At 38.5% G+C, this 17916-nt stretch overlaps 1 protein-coding gene across 7 annotated transcripts in view; it reads right to left on the reverse strand.

The window, feature by feature from the left end:
• CHN1 (chimerin 1) overlaps window positions 1-17916 on the reverse strand; it is a 139286-nt gene that overhangs the window by 15595 nt on the left and 105775 nt on the right. For 5 of the 7 annotated variants that reach the window (XM_021714791.1, XM_008062644.2, XM_021714795.1 and 2 more), the window contains 2 exons: window positions 9086-9170; window positions 209-382 (listed from right to left, as the gene is read on the reverse strand). In XM_021714791.1, coding sequence (XP_021570466.1) covers window positions 209-382; window positions 9086-9170 — 259 coding nt within the window. The remainder of the gene's footprint in view (window positions 1-208; window positions 383-9085; window positions 9171-17916) is intronic. The other 2 variants (XM_021714796.1, XM_021714794.1) reach the window with 1 other exon arrangement.

Below are 17916 nucleotides of genomic sequence, written 5' to 3' on the forward strand. Positions count from 1 at the left end.
TTTTCTATATCTGGTTAGACGTACTTTAAAATCAAGCTGTTTACTGGTTAAATTAATTTATTCCAGACTTTGAGATCGTTTGCCATCTGAAACATTTTCCCTAAAATTATAGAGAAGACAACTGCGTTGTACAATGAGGCGCCCCGAAAAGCAGTAGGCCTTGCACGGGTAGTGAATGACAACTGTAGCCTGCCCCGAAGCGCCTTACCTCGAGCTTCAATCTCCCTGATGCACATGTCCACCACCATGGGCCGCTTAGTGGTGTGTGCTTTCACAAGTGTCGTGAGGTCACAGCTGTACACCTTCTTGACATGTTTCAAGTCTGGCTTACAGTCGTTTGGGACCATCTTAGAACACTGCTTATGAACATTCAAACCACAATCTAAGACAAGAATAAAGAATGGAAACATTCGTTCTTTTCAGAGTTTTGTGCATTCTGGGGTGTTAATTTTTACAAAAGACACTTCAGCTAGAATTAGGTTTTAGAGTGGACTAGCATCCAGCAGTTCCTTCAGGGTAGGACAATAATACTGCCATCTTTTCTCTTGGAAAATCATGGGTATAAGCCAGGAGACTTCTAGCTCTTATTTCATCATTTACTTGCCATATGATCTCAGGAGAACACACATACACACATCAAAAGAAAATATAAAAAAAAATTAAGTGTTTAATTAAATGTCTACAAAATGTAATATTATGCCAAAAAGCCAACTACAAATAAACTCACTTCTTCGGTTATATAAAATCATATTTAATGTAGGATATAGTTGTATTTTAATATATATGATGTGAGGTGGAATTGGACCTCCAAAATAGGAGTATCCAGAACCTCTTGAAAAGTGCTGCTCATAGTCATAATCCTTTCTCTCTATATAACTAATATATAATTCATCTAGTAGCTGAAAATAGCTAACTATTATTTATCGCTACTACTATCACCAGTTAACACGGCTTGAGGGCTTACTGTCAGGTCCTGTTCCACATGCGCTACATTTATTATTTCATTTAAGCTCACAAAGCTCTATGAAAGAAGTATTTTTTCTTCTCATTTTATATCTGAGGAAACCAAGACACAGGTGTTAAGTAATTTACCCAAGGTCATGCATTTAGTATATAGTGGAGCAGAATTCAAGTCTATGGATGATTCTAGAGTCCACATTAATAAAAATGTTTGCCATTTAATTACAAAGGATACCGATGAAGAGAGGTCTGGGGCGAGTTGGGGAGAGGAGGGTTGGAGTTTCTGAGCCCTCCCTGAGCACACTGCCCTCCAGGAACCTCCACGTGTTCTGCTATCCAGAAGCTTCTAGAGTCCACAATTTTAGCACTTACATACATATTGCCTCTACTGAAGTTATTCCTTTGCTTTGTAGTTTTACTGGGTTATAATTTCTAAGATGCCAGAATCCAGATAGTTTCTAGCTTATATTGCGAGATATTTTATTTTTGAAGAAGAGCCCAGTGAAATTTTAGAAGGGATAGAGAAGAAAACAAGTATTTTGTTAAATTAGACTGAAAAGTGAGAAACTATTGCTAAATAATTCAACTAAAATAAATGTCATCTTTATAATTTTAAAAACATAACCCATTGCTTTTAACTTCATGAAAACCTGATGCTGACCTCTTGTAAATTGAGTCCAAGTGGAGCATATACAATTTATAGCTGGGTCTTAATAAAGCCCATTTGAAAACCACACAATGCCATCCACTTTTGCTTGCTGTTTCTGGCAGAAAGGGAAGGATAATAGTCATCTCACCAAATTGTTATGAGAACTAATGAACCGCTGCATTCATGGGCTTTGCACATCGAAAATGCTAGACAAATACTGGTGACCATTATAGCAACTTTCAGTAAAAGTTATTAGCTGTGACCTAGTTATATACAATAGTAACAATTAACAGAGACAAGGAAGATTAGCCAAGACTTACAAATAAAATAGTTCTTTCACTGAAAGTGCAGATACTGCCAACATGAAGTAAGAACTTAAGGCCTGTGGCGACTCTAAGGGAGGAATTCACATGCACTGAGCACTTCCATGTGCAGAGACAGGCTGGTTGTAGAGGGAAGCTGGGCCTTTGCACACGTATATGGAAGTAAACAGAATTGGAGAGGGCATCACCAGTACAAATAGTGCCTCACAGGATCACTACTAGGGAACAGCAGTTTCTGTGAATACAAAGAGTCGTCAAGAGCAAAGCCTCAAGCTATACTACCCGAGAAAATGACCCAACACTCTTCCATATAGTATAGTTAAATAATGTCCAGAAGACTTAATAACCAAGGCCCAAGTTCCTCTTGGAGTAGAAGTCAGGACTGTGCCCACAAACTGGGTTGGGGTGGAGTACTGTTGTGCATGTAACGCAGGGTGGGCATGGAAGGCAGAGTTCTGATCGTGGTCTCAGCTGCCTCGTTTCTGCAGATCAGGGATGAAGACAGGGCTCTGTCCATAGACATGGGCTGAGAGGGTGTGGCTTTGACTACGTGGTGGAGCAAAATCAGGGTCCCACTCAGGCTCAGCCAAGGAGGGGCGCCATTTTTAAATTGCAAGTTAGGAATGGAAACTAGGGCTCTATTCGCAGTGGAGAGAAGTGCACCCTAGCTATTCAGGGTGGTGGTGGAAAACATCCACTCGGGAGGTACAGCAATGTGGCTTTCCTCATTGTGTTCATCTGGAGAACTGTGGGTATGGCTGAAAGGTTTCTGTCCTGCACATCTCCCCTTTTCCCAGTACTCTGGCTAGAAAGAGCAGGCTTTTCTTGGGATTATTTTGTTGTCTTTGCCTGTTGACATTTAGGGTTTGTGGGCTTCCCTGGTGCCCAGGCTGGTATACACAGGAGGTTAAAACAGACAAAAACACCACGAAGGAACCCACTGCTGGGATGTTCCTTGAGTTCTGAGGTCCTTAGTCAGTGTTCCACCTTCCAGTCTTCTGATAGTTGATGTATACATTGTTCAGAGTCTTTTGTTATATTCATTGGAAGGAATAGAATGAAGCATATTTATCCATCTTGTCAAGAACTGGAAGAGCTCACATGATGTTTTCAAAGTATGAAATTCAGCAAAGCTTCATCATCTAATAACAGTGTTGATGTACCTCATGCTTTAAGTATATACACATAGGTCATAGGTTGAGTTAAAAGGGCTCTTGGTAAAAACCTATCCTAATATCTTCATTTCAAGACGAAGACAATGAAGCTCAGAGGGGCTAATGACTTGTTCAAGTGAGTCAGCCTGAGATTTCAACCTTGAATTCTGATTCCTGGTCTGTGGTTGTGTCACTGAGTCACGCATACGACTTTATACCAGGCATACCATACAGTATACCATGTGCTCTAAGTTAAGTTTCTCAACCTTAAAGATGAATTTACTATTTTCAACCTCGTATTAAAAAATGTATACTGTAAACATTATTAGTTGCATATACTTAAATTTAAAAAACACTGAAGTATTATACCAAATGAGTCCCTTATAGATATCTATATATGACTGATCTGGTAGAACTTTTAAAAAGCAGTGATAAAACTTGTTTTGTCATATTCTTTCTCTATGTATAAACTCTAAATGGAAATCTAGTAGAATGCAAAAAAGTAAAATTTTGATGCATACACATAATATCAAAACATCTGAATAGCACTAATGGTCTGATACTAACTTTTTTCCTTTGAATGGTTGGCTCCTAAGCGTACTTGTGACTCAGTGAAAACTGGATAAAGTGATGACTGAACTCAGATTTAGGTATTTAAGGAAGAGAGAAATGTTTCCTCAACTGATATTCTCTCTTCTACTTAAATAAGATAAAACTATGGGAAAATATATTATGCTCAATTTTAGCAATACATTTCAAAGGCCACATTTTTGGCAGGATTGAATATGATGTCCTTCAAAAAAAACCAAAGGACGGGGCAAACTCATTAAAATAAAGCACATTTTTTTATACACTTAAGTTCACAGCGCAAAATAGTAGCCCTGAGCTTGCTCTGAAAATTGCCGCTTCAGAGACTAATGATATATCAATGTTTCATTTTGCCATTAAGACTTTATTTGGTTTTCATACTTATTTATTAACGTCATATAACTCCTATATAGTTTCATTTCTCCCAGGGAAGCTCTATACTACGAATAATAATTTTTTTAAAAGTCCATAAAAGATTTCACTGTTGAATCTCTTGGTTTGGTAGGTTATTTTTATGTTACTATTAAACCACATATCCCCTTTCCAGTTTCTCAAGTTAATAAGCATACAGTAAACACACAAAAGAAGGAATAAAAAATTCAAATCACATTTTATTCTGTACTTTCTTAATAAAATATGTCTATTACTTAGTCTACTAACTTTAGGCTACTCTCAGATTTTCTGGGGTTTGATATTGCTAAAACATATGTATGTTTTATATCTAGAAAGCCGAAAAACCTGTTGTTGTTTTTTTTTTGCAATGAATAGCTGATATTATTTACAGTCTACTGACAGGACTAAAGTATGACATAATTATGTTAATATGTATTTTGAAAAGGCAGTTTTTCATTCTTTTCTATGAGTGTTCATGTTTTAAATAGCTGCAAATAAAAGTTCTGTTTTTTAACATATCTCTTAGTTGTTTTTTTCCCCCCAGCAAAAGTGAAGTAGCTTGTATTCTAATATGCATAAGTAAAATTAGGAAGAATACCCTGTTCTTTGAATACTGATGAAAATATTACTTTCAACTAAAGGGGGCGCTATGAAACTTTTAAGCAAGTCTCACCAATTTCTCATTTTCTTACGAGGACAAACATAACTTTCTAGGTATGCTCGATTAAAACAGTAATTATGAAGTAATACTTTTATAAATAACCAATACTGAATTGATATGTCCGATTTAAAACAATTATCATCCTTTTTAATTTCTTAGAATATTTTGGTAAAGCTAAAATGAAAACAGTTCAGGAATGCTGGTGGAATAACGATCTTTTTTTAAGGAGGGCTGCTGTACAATTTCAATGATTATATAGTAACAGAGGACTTGAACCCATAAGCTTCCATTTCATAAAAAAACAAAAAACTGACCAAGGAAACTATTCTAACCAAATAACGACTATCCTTTGAACTTTATTTATTTATTTATTTATTTATTTTTGAGTTGAAGTCTCACTCTGTTGCCCAGACTGGAGTGCAGTGGCCGCTCCTGGCCACCGCAGCCTCGCCTGCGGGGTGCTGGCGATCCTTCCGCCTCAGCCTTCCAAGTAGCTGGAGCTACAGGCGCGCGCTACCACGCTTGGCTAATTTTTGATTTATTGTAGAGATGAGGTTTCGCCAAGTTGCCCAGGCGAGTCTCAAACCCGCGGGCTCAGGCAATCCACTCACCTCAGCCTCCCAAAGGCGCAGGATTACAGGCTGAGCCACTGAGCCCAGCTTGAACTTTATTTTTAAGGACTACCTACTTGGGTCATAAATATTTTAGCAAGAGGAGCCCTACTCCCAATCTGCAGTTAGCTATTCCCTTGCAAAATTACTTTCCTTACGTCAAAAGTGATTGGAGAAAGGGGGCTCTGGCAGATGAGACTGAATTAAGGCCAGCTACGCGCTCCTGTATTGCTTGGTTTGGGAGTCCATGTAATGTGATGATCAGTATTTCAGGATGGTCCTGATGCTCCCTTTATTGTCCTCATTGGCTATGGTATGCTTAGCAGAGTCTAGTGCTTTTGGTCCTCAAGGGACAGCTTGACTGGTATCAGCTGGATTTAGTAAGACTCTTAGAGCAACCTTGCCAGCCTCGTGGTTGGAATATCACCCAATACTTTTACATGATGTTAAAAAAAAGGTGGGGGTGGGGTGGGGTGAGGGATAAACAAAATTGTTGCTTTTGGCAAATATCCCTTTAAAATTCCTGACAAGCTGTCTTCTGCACTGGTGGATTTTTAACAAAGAAGCCAGAACAAAGCAAGCTGTCTTAGAGATCAAAAGCAGATAAATACCAGTTCTTTTCTGACAGACAGTAAGCATGCCATTTTTCTTTGGAAAAATGTCTAATGTTTAGTGGCTAGTCTATTAACTTGCAATTGTTGCTGTAACAAATTACCATAACTTGTGGCTTAAAACAGCATGTATTTATCTTACAGTTCTGGAAATCAGAAGTTCAAAATCAGTTTGACAGAGCTAAGGAGTTAGGCCTATGTGTAGAGAAGAATTTGTTTCTTTCCTTGTGTTTTCCAGCTCCTAGAGGCCACCTGCATTCTTTGGCTCCTGGCTCCTTCCTCCATCTTCAAAGCCACCATTGTAGCATCTTCTCTTCCCTCTGACCTCTGCTTTTGCCCTTACATCATTTTTCTCTGATTCTCAACCTCTTGCCTCCCTTTTATAAGCACTCTTGTGATCGTGATTACACTGGGCCCACTCTGACAACCCAGACTTATCTCCCTGCTGTGGTTATAAAGTATCCTCTCAAAAATTCAGGTGCTGCCAATGTGATAGTATTAAGAGATAGGGCCTTTAAGAGGTGACTAGGCTGCAAAGGCTCCTCCCTCATGAATGGGATTAGGTACTCTTACAAGGGGCTTGACAGAGAGAGTTGGTCCCTTTTACTGCCCTTCTGTCACATGGCATTTCTACCCTCCAGAGGACACAGCTTTCTAGGTGCCATCTTGGAAGCAAAGCCTGGACCCTTATCAGACAACAAACCTGCTGGTGTCTTGATCTGGGGCTTTCCAGCCTCTAGAATTGTGAGAAACAAACTTCTGTTCTTTAAAAAAACCCACTCCGTGGTATTTTGTAACAGCAGTACAAAATGGACCACGACAACCTCCATCTCAATATCCTTAATTTAGTCACATTTGCAAACTCCTTGTGCCATGAAATTTAATATATTCACAGGCTTTGGGAATTAGGGAGTGGACATCTTTGGGGAGCCATTATTCAGACTATCACAGATAGCGTGTGCTCTCTCTTTACATGCTTAATTCTTTGTATTCGGATTTAGATAAAGCAGGTATTCAAGGGCCAGGTGAGCCTCAGAGTTACTTTAGACCTAAGAATGCCATTTTCAATCCAAATGCAATCCGTGGGCATAGAAAACAGACCTTATTCAAATTCCAGCCCTTCAAGGTTTCAAAAGGGGTTGACTTGTGCTTATATTACACATTAATATGGTTCGGATCACACAGAACATATAATGCTTTTAAGGACAAGATACAACATAAAATGAAAAATCTCCTCCAGGCTATTCTTTCAATGTCTGACCTTTACTCACAATAAGAGGTGGAGGCTATTAATGTGGGTGGCTGTGGGGAGGGAGTGAGTCACTTTCCTTCTCCTTTTTCCCATGTTATTCTATAATAAATGTTCTAAAACATTTCTTTTCAAACATGATTGGAATTGTAGCACACTGCCAAAGATTACTCACAGGTGTTATATTTGTTCTCTGTTAATAGCTGGTTAAGAATTCTTATGTAGATGGCCCTCACTCTTTTGAAATGTAAATGATATACATCATTACTCATAAAAGAAGAGTTTTTAGTGATGATCATAAATGGTTATGAAACTGTTGTAGACTGTTAGCTGATCAAAACTGTCTGATAAAGACAAACCAGGTTTATTGAGACCATCATTTCTAGAGTTGGCAATTTGTGCTTTGGGAAGAGTACTGTAACTTGCCTTTAAGAAGCCAAGTTACAGTGTGGACTGTCTCAGTACCTTCTCTTAATCAATACCTTCCACTCCACTCTGTGCCCTCCAGGGCAAAGGCACAACCATGGCCTTCCTAATGATGGTTCCTCATGTTGACTCTGGAAACCACTGGCCACAGCAATAAGGTTTTCCTCATTCGCTTTCTGAGCCTGGACTTTGAGCTGAGGTTCTCCCTGATGAATGCCTCCGCACAGCTCGAAGTCTACCCTTGCAGAATTCTCACCCTACTACCTGTGGGAGGAGGGTCCTTGAATGGTGATATACGCCTGGGACCTTATGAAGTCTCAGTGATGCTAAGGGAATAATAGCTGCAAGAAGAGTGACTTCAAACATTTCTATGCAATGCATACTGTACCCTGCTACTCAAAGAAAATGTAATTTAGAAATAAGAAAAATCAGACCCCAGAAATTTCTACATGCAATGGACAACAAAAAACATTCCATTTAAAATCATACCACAAAAGAAATGAGCTTGTTTACAGTGATAAATCTGACAGTCACTATAGTTACCGTTTTGAAATACTTTACTTAGTATACTTTTTTAGTGTAAAGCTTCATGTAAGACATGTAAAAAAATTTTTTTCTTTAGTTTCACAAATAAGATAGCAGAAAGAAAATTTTATGACCAAATACTATATACTTATAATTTAGATGATTATTTTTAAGTTTATGCCAGAATTTATAGCAGTTTGGATAAATAGCCAGTACTCAGTAGAGTTGTTCTATATAGGTAAATTTCGCACAATGTGAACAACCACTCTATGTCACAAGAAATCTCAATAAATCCTTGTGTTGGTTATTTCTTCATGTGTAAACCTTACAGTTTCTAAATTTAAATCTAAGATACTGCGGTCATATTTTACAAAAAGAATTTACAAGATTTTAAAATGTCACAAAGAAAAATTAGTGACTAAGTGGTTTTTCAGAATTTGGTAGCCATCTTTGAAGAGAAATCCACAGATTTTTTAAAGCTTCAATTTGATTTCACAGAAATTTAGCAAGGACAATCTAGCTTAACAAGTTATCTTTAAAATTCAGTTTCCAAGGCAACAATCATAGGTCTCTGTACATTGCTTTTAAAAAAAAATCATTTTTGTAAATTTAGTTACTGCAACATCAAAGGCAAGTATTAAATATAACTGCCTTACTTTTATCTTTTATCAGACTTTTTGAACAAGCTCACTTCTCTCTCTTCAATGGACTGATACCAGATCCCTAGCATGCTGTCCGTCAAGTCCACAAAGCTTGAGAGCAGATAAAATAACCATTTTCAAAGTGGCTTCCTGGGAATCCAGTCTGCTACGTGCTTGTAAGAGCATACCAGGATCCAGCCTACTGTATGTGAATAAAACAGCAAATCTCCTTCTTCCTCACTCCTTATGACGTCATCACTGACTCTGGCAAGGGGAAAGAGAATGGGCTCTTACCAGCACATTTCACTCCCTGAGCAATGAGACCCCACATGAAGTTGGCACAGTATTCACACCAGTGTGGCCCTCTGAATGTATGGACCTGAAAAAAAAGAGAGGCAGAGTCAGAGAGGTGAAACCTATGGATGAGGAGATGCATATCAAAGCAATACTACATAGGCTACAGTTGTAATGAAGAGGGAATATGGCTACATTTAGAAGGAACTTGGTTGAGTGGAAATGACAAGCAGTTAACATTATTTTCAGAACTCGATTTCTTCTGTTTTAGAAATGACATGAGTCAAATCGATATTCTGTAATTTGCCTCTGAAAACAATTTCTGCAGTGGAATTTTCCAAAGGGTCTCCTTAGGCACAAGCAGCCTCATCTATATGTTATAGAACTACTGGAATTTCTGTGTACTATGACATTTCTACAGTACTATGACATGAAAAGGACAAGAAGCAATATAGAGCTTGTCTTAGGTCTTGTCAGGATGTTTTCAGATAATCTACTTCTGTGGTCACAAATAGGGTCATATGTTAAATGTGACACTTATTGACACTCATTGTACTGTATCATAAGAAAATCATCAAAAAGGGTCAATTTCTGCTCAAAATATTTAATACTTATTATGTTAGCAAAGAAAAAGACTACACTTTAGAAACTGCAGAAGCTACAGTTCATCAGACACCTTGTTTGAGTATAGAAATTATTCACTAAACATTCTAGCTTATGAAGGTTCTACTGTACTGAATTCCATTTTCCCTGAGAAAGGACTCCCCAAAGAAGAAAGGATTCACATGTAAAGAAACCTATACACTTGGATGTACAGGAAAGAGAAGCCATTCTAGCTTAACTCATATGAAGTAATATTAGTAGAACAGAGAAGCAATGAGTCCAAACTCCAAACATTAAAGAATAAAATTTAAAAATCTTTAATAATATCAGTAACAATTTAAGATTTCTGAGAAAATACTGGCTGAAATGCATCAAGAAATGAGTAAAAAGAAAAGAGAGATGGCACAAGGAAGTCACTGATCTGTATCAAATGAGATTTACTTGAGATCATTTCCTATATATGTACCTTCCTCCTGCAGAAAACTGGGTGAAAATCACAAATCATGACAGTTTAACTCCAACATAAATATCTGTCAAAACAGCTGTTGCAGATAATGAAATTCACAGCTAAGACTGTCATTTTTACAACTGCTATATTAATATATTGAATAGGTCTTAGAAAAAGTAAATAAATTTTATAATATACATATAAAACTTATTTCTTCAAACTTAAGGTGTCATGAATATAAGGCACAACATGATGTTTCATTTAGAAGAACCATGCCAATTAAATCATGACAAGTCATTGATTATAAGATAAATCTCAATTTCAGAGACATTAAAATGTAAAATAAAATGTACATACAAGAATCAATGAAATATAGTATATCACCATTCAAAATACCACACTGACCCAAATATCTATATAGAGCTGCAATGAATAACCCCAGGGTTCAACCAATATAGGTGTGTGCTTGTGACTCTTGGGTGTTGTCAACTGAGCTTGAGTACATGTTATGCTGATTTTGAAAAGTAGGTTATAATCCCCTCTACATCTTTTATGGCAAAGGGTCAGGAATGCAGATGGAGTTGGTTTTGGGTTATGAATGACGGTCAGAGACTGTAAATTGGAAGTATTTCCTGAAGTTGCTGAAGCAAAGCCCAGGATCAACATTCAGATACTCTGTGATATTCCTGTGTTCTTCAGAGTGAATAAAACTGGATAAAATATGCAATCTTGCTGCACTCTGATGGGAATGAGTGAAGTAGACAGCACTGATTCATAAAAAGAATTATGTAATAACGAAACAGCAATAGAAATGTGAGGTTACCTTAGAGAAAGTCTGTGCAACGCAAAATGGCTTATAGGTTGCCAGGTCTCAGGATAATCAGTATCACTTACTTGGTAAAGTGAATAAAAATGGAATAAAAGTATGAAGGAAGTCCTAGGAATTATTTTGTTATTTCATGTTATCTTGTGATAAAGTGTCTGAAAATTACATTGGGAGAGCAAAAGCAGAGTAGACAGTGCTTTTGTTACAAAACAAAAAGGCTTTTGGCAAACAGCGCTGACTACTTTGATGTTATAACAAAACGGATCCCCCCCTCACTTTCCTGCAGCAATAGTGAATGCGCCATTTTGAAAAGCTTGAGGCATTTCTTCATATTACGCGTGTTGAGGAGAAGGTTTAAACTGTCTGAGCAGGGCCCGTGTTCGCCAATTAAAGGATCACACATACACCTCAGAAAACAATCTTTAGAAAATTGTTATTCATACATTTCATTCTTGGATAGCTTTTTAAAATAAAGGCATCCTGAGTCATTTGAGGCTTTTTAAAATTTTAAATATTTAGAAGGCTTATGTAGCTCTCCGTGAGACTATTCTAGAAGTAGGTCTTGCAGCAAGTGGTTTACTAAACTTCTATTTGTATAACATGACTTAACTAGGTTCCCTTTTGAATTTTTATTTCTAAAATCCATATTTCTTAAGTTTTCTTTGTGACCTCTGTAACTCTATGACACTGGATTGTATTTGTAAAAAATGTATTATTGTAATCTGTTGATCTTTTTTATTCCTCTAGAGGTAATCAAGATGAATTAATTATTCATTAATTAATCATTTTAATTCATCCATAAGCATTTATTAAATGGTGATCTATACAAAGATGAAAAAGCATACGGGTTCAAGGAATTCACAGTGGGTTTCTTCTGCTTAACAGTGTAAAAATGCTCTAATTAAAGTGTTTGCAAAGTGTGAGGGAAGGTGGGGGGAGGGATACTACTGAGGCTTAAGATGCGACCCATGAGCCCAGATCGCCTCCAGGTAAGTTGCTCAAACCTAGAGGGCAGAAAGGCCTGGAGTGTGCGCGCATGCACGCGTGTTTGTGTGTGTGTGTGTGTTTGAGTGGGTGCATTAGGAAGGGTTGTTTCAAGAAAAATAAAAGGCACAGAGCATGAGAGAAACAACGTGGTGTTTAGGGAATTGCAAGATGTGCAGTCTGGGTTGGGGAAGGTACAGCCTGCCTGGCAGGAGATATAAGAGGCAGACAGGCCTTTTCCATGCCTGCAAATGTATATTCTGCCCAGAGAGCAACACAGGGCCACTGAAGATTGTTAAGGAAAGTGACACAGTCAAGGGGGCAAGGCTGGAGGACAGACTAGGTAGGATGCCATGGCAGGTGCCCAGGTAATAGATGATATGGATCTGAACTCGGCAACGGTAACTGAGAAAGGAACAAATTGAACTGGAGTTATTCAGGAGGCAGAATCAACAGGGCTTAGTAACGAACTGAGTCAGATGTGAAGGAGAGAGGAAAGATCTGGCCCAACCATTAGGTTTTAGGGCCCAGCAACTGGCAGAGAATGACATCAATAGAGAGCAAAAGTAGAGAGACAGGTTTGGGAGTTAGGTGGGGAAAAGGGAAGGAAACAAATTCCTGGGAATCAGGCCTGAGCAAGAGGTCACTGATGGATCCCTTTCCCCCTCCCGGGTAAGAGGAGAGGGTGGCTGTGTGTGAGGCAGGTGGGGCGCTGGGGTCAGGAAGCTCAGGGAGTTCATCCCTCACAGGCTGTGGTCTGTGTGCATCAGGAAGTAAGTTCAGTTCTGAAGCAAGTGAGGAGTGTGGGGACTAGGAACCAGAGCTGGCCAGGAGTTCAGAGAAAGGCTGCTGAACCTGAAAGCAAGATTCTTTACTTGACACTAAAAAATGACACCAGTGTCAAACACATTAAAGAACAAGTGACAATATTCTTTTAAAATGGGTGATTATGCTTTATCTAAATGTTTCATTTTATATGCAGTTTTGTAGTACCAGTGAGGTTTACATCATCTACTTTACCAACTCAGAAAAAGGTATCTTAAAAAAACCAGTGGCGCCGGGCTCGGTGGCTCAGCCTATAATCCGGCGCTTTGGGAGGCCGAGGTGAGTGAATTACCTGAGCCCGCGGGTTTGAGATCCGCTTGGGCAACTTGGCGAGAACTCATCTCTACTAAATAAAAAAAAATTAGCTGGGTGTGGTAGTGCACGTCTGTAGTTCCAGCTACTTGGAAGGCTGAGGCGGAAGGATCGCTGGAGCCCAGCAGGTGGAGTCTGCGGTGGCAAGGAGCGGCCACTGCACTCCAGTCTGGGCAACTAAGTGAGACTCCAACTCAAAAAAAAAACAACAAAAAACCAATGGCACAAATGACACAACGTCGAATAGCTCTTCCGTTGTACTGCTCTACCTAGCATGATGGAAACAGAATCTGCTTCCTGCAGATAACTTTACAGCCATTGGCATCTGCAGACAATTTTGTTTACCAGATATGGCTATACTTTAATTACCTATTTTTAAAATGACAATCAAAATATAATAAATAAGAGGTCAAAAGTTGCACCTTGAAGACTCTTTCTGCTTAGGAGGATGCTAAGACAAAGCTAGAAGGGAGTTATGGGGGCAAAGGTAGCCTGGAGTAACTCACCAAGGAGAGCCCAAGCATGGGCCTGAAGCCCAACATCACAACCGAGAGTAACTTTTGCCTAGAATGCACTACATGTAGTAGACATCCCCTAGTGATCTTCAACTGATTCCTTCAGGGACAGTGTTTGATAAGACAGAATTCAAAAGAATTAAAAAATCAGTTTTAGCATAGAACATTATTACTAAATTCAGAAATGGTCCCAAGAAAAGCAATCTTTTAAGTGGGTCACAGAAATTTATTGTAGGTTCCTTCCAAAGCTTCTGGTCAACCTGACAAATAAACGTGACATAGTAGCCCGGCTCGGTGGCTCAGCCTGTAATCCCGTGTTTTGGGAGGCTGAGATAAGTGAATTGCCTGAGCCTGCGGGTTCAAGACTCGCCTGGGCAACTTGGCGAGACCTCATCTACAATAAATCAAAAAATTAGCCAGGCGTGGTAGCACGCGCCTGTAGTTCTAGCTACTTGGAAGGCTGAGGTGGAAGGATAGCTGGAGCCCAGCAGGTTGAGGCTGCGGTGGCCGGGAGCGGCCACTGCACTCCAGTCGGGACAGAGTGAGACTCCAACTCAAAAAAAAAAAAAAAAAAAAAGAAAGTGACAGAGTAAATGCCATTAATTATACCTTAATGAACAAAGGGCAAAATCAACTAGTTCTGAAGTCCTCTTTTCTTTTGTAAATGGAAAGAAAACAACTCTATTACCACGACATTTGAGATTGCTTTAAACCTGTGAACAACTTTCAAGTTAATCACTCTGTTAAAAACAGAGTTGAAGGACTGCATCAATTAATGGACACCCAAGAAAGTCTTATCAGTGAAGGCACAGGTCAGAACCAGACTGAAAGAGACAGACATGGTGGGAGAAGGTAGGCTACTGAGGGGCCCTTGTGGCACAGGTCAAGTGTCATGTGTCTCCTGGGCCTTGACCTGGGTAAAAACTGAAGCCATTGTCAGTAAGACCTGTATTATATATATAACCTAAAACCCTGGCTTCCATACAGAAACAAGAAGCCTGCTTCTCACCGTGTTTATAGCATTCACATCTCCAGTTAGAATGAAAGTAACCAAACACTAAAAAAGAAAACCTGTGCTATAGGAAGATATTATAAAAATTCACCATTATCTTCATGATTCCTTCCAAGCCAAAGCCGGCTGTAAATGTAAGCCATGTTGGAGGTGATATAAACATTAGGGGAAATGAAATTTTGCTTGGGAAAGTGGCAATGACATTTCAGCTGCAGCCTTTCCCTTGGGAGGCTCTGATGAGTCAGTTCTCCAGCACAGTACTTGGTGAGGAGGGGAGAGAACAGATAATCAAAATCAAAGGGAAAGAAATGCTGGTATTTCCCTCTCTCTCTCTCTCCCCCTCCCTCCCCCCACCATTCCATTTTTATGTTTAGAGCAACTAGAAAGCCCTCTTTTAAGTGACCAGAGTTTGTCTCACCAAGTGGTAAACTTTTTGATCCATATGGTATGAAATTTAGAATCTGAACACCAATTTTACTACAGCTAAAGTATTTTGACTTATACTATTAAGCCATGAAAAGTGAATGTGTAACACTGACTATTATCAGTAGCAGTAAATACATAAAATTGTGCGGGAGTTTTCTGTTAAAAAAAGGGGGGGGCAGGGGTACTTAAAATAGGAGTGTCTTTAGTATCAAGGCAATAGCTTCTTGCTTTGTTGAGTTAAATCTAGTCAAAACTACTAGCCACCTTATAACTTTCGAACACTAATCTGTAACCAAGAGATCTGGGCACAGTTAAGCCACGAGCACTGATGCTATGCCATTCCTAGTCTTCTTGTCCTGATGGGATGGACATATAATGTGGTGGCCAAAGCAGGAAAGGAAGAAGAAATGCACCAGGGACTTGCTGAAACATAGCTTTAAGTGGCTGGAGCTGGAGAGGCTGGAGCTGCTAAGTGCCTGGAATAGGAGGAGGGGGAACAGCTAGTAGCCAGCAGCAGACAGGAGTGAGGGAGGCACTTGGGAGCTGGAAGAGGCCCAGATGCTATGACAGCCTCTACAGCTAGCTGCTACAGAGATGACCGCACAGGGGAGCATTTACAGGGTCTCTGTGAGCCACGTACTTAACTACACAAGTAGTGAACACAGCTTGAAGCATCACTTTGAACAGATGACTAACAACAGAAAAACTGGTGGCCTAATTTCAAGAGTGAGAAAATTGTTCAAAATTAAGGGAAATACCATAAAAGCCTACTTGACACACACTGGCCCTACCACAAATAAATGAAGCCTCTTTAAATATGAGCAATTACTATAGAAAAAAGCTGATATAATATGGTCAGACTATAACAACACTAATTTTATTTTACCAGTAGAACAATTACTAGGACGATATAGTAATTAGTTCTGCTCCCACATGAAGAACATTATAAAAAGGGTTTTTTATTAACTGGTGTACAAAACAATACTTTAAAATAAGCATAAGCAGAAAAAATAATGAATTATTATCAACTGTACTCATAAAAATACATTCACCATAATTCAATATAGGATCTGATTAACAGAGCTTAAATTTCTTTATGGCTATCTTCATGATCTACCCATCCCCTCTTCCCCCAATCACTAATATATCTGTGAGGGAGAAATAGATCTAAAATTACTTGGAGCTAATGCCCAACTTGCATAGAATCATTACAACCACATTAATGTTATGCAACACAATTTCTGGTGTCTGTGTTTTGTTCTAAGTTGAAAGAGTGGCCCAATGTTCTACTCTGAGTGAAAGCATGGCCAGTGGCACAGAATCATCAGTTTGAAACCCAGGCTGAGGAAGTGGAAATAAATACCAAAGTTCTCAAAACAATTCTTTTATTTTTTGATTATGCTACAAAGTACAGATTGTTTAATAATAATATAACAATAAATATGGCCATTAATTCAAAATCACTTTCCACTTCAAAATAAGGGTAAAGTATTATAAAACCCATAATTTTTAATTTCTAAGCTTCTTTTTTTATAAGATTAGGAAGCAACTTTCTTTTTAACTTCTTTTCCTCTGATAGTTTTACTTCCGAACTGAATCATGTTCAAAGTTTAAAACTGTCAAATGCCATAACCAAAAACACTTCTACTTTGAAAGTTAGTTTCATTACTTAGATGAATGAGTTTGCATTCAAATGTCAGTAATAAAAAACCAACATAGAATCAACACTTCAAAATATCAATCTCCTAAAGTTATGTTATATAGGTGTAACAGGAAAAGAAAAAAAATAAACCAACTTGGTTGTGCAATAAAAACTACTTAAAGTCCACAGCTGAGAGACAGGAAAAATCTCTATACCCATTATTACTGACAGGTAAACTGAACAAAGAAAGACAAAAAAGCTTCAGCTCAATTCAGAGTATCTTGTGATTCACAATTCCTTGAAGTCAATTCTACACTAATAGAACATTTCCACACAACCAGGTTTCAGTTTCTTTTTGGCTTGGTTGTAAAAGTGTCATCTAAAGAAGTACCGTTAATATATATTACAACATGAATGACAGTATTCCTGTAATATATTAGGAAAAAGGATTGACTGAAATGCACAGGAAGTTACCAAAGTATGTAGTTAAAACCTTTTAAAGACCTAGTAAAATAAATCCTGCCTTTCTCAATTTTCTTTTTCTATTTCACTGATTGCTGCTCTTATTTTTAATATTGCCTTCCTTTGAGTAGCTGGTCTAATGGGTTCTTCTTTTTCTAGACTCTTAAAGTGGGAGCTTACTTAACACATTAAGACTTTTTATTTTCTTTTTTCTTTTTTTATTTCTTTTTATTTTTATCTTTTTTGAGTTGGAGTCTCACTCAGTCGCCCAGGCTGGAGTGCAGTGGCTGCTCCTCTACCTGCTGGGCTCCGGCGATCCTTCCGCCTCAGCCTTCCCAGTAGCCAGAATTACAGGCACGTGCTACCACGCCCGGCTGATTTTTTGATTTATTGTAGAGATGAGATCCCAGGAGTGGATAGTGGGCTCAGCCTCAGCCTCCCAAAGGCACGGGATTACAGGCTGAGCCACCGAGCCTGGCTTATTTTCTTTTTTAATATAAGCATTTAATTGTATCCATATCCCATAAGCACTATTTTAGACACACTTCATGAATTTTGATATGTGGCATTTTCTTCTCAATCAGATCAAAATATTTTCTAATGTATCTCGTGATTTCTTCTTTAACCCATCATTTATTTAGTAGTACAGTATCTTAATTTGTAAGTATGTGAGAAAATTTTCAGATATCTGTCACTATTTTTTTTTTTTTTTTTAAGTTGGAATCTCATGTCATCACCCAGGCTGGAGTGCAGTGGCACACTCACGGCTACTGCAG

This window comes from Carlito syrichta, unplaced genomic scaffold (assembly GCF_000164805.1).
Source record: "Carlito syrichta isolate Samal-C Ts95f unplaced genomic scaffold, Tarsius_syrichta-2.0.1 Scaffold305785, whole genome shotgun sequence".
In the NCBI taxonomy this organism is placed as follows: Eukaryota; Metazoa; Chordata; class Mammalia; order Primates; family Tarsiidae; genus Carlito; species Carlito syrichta.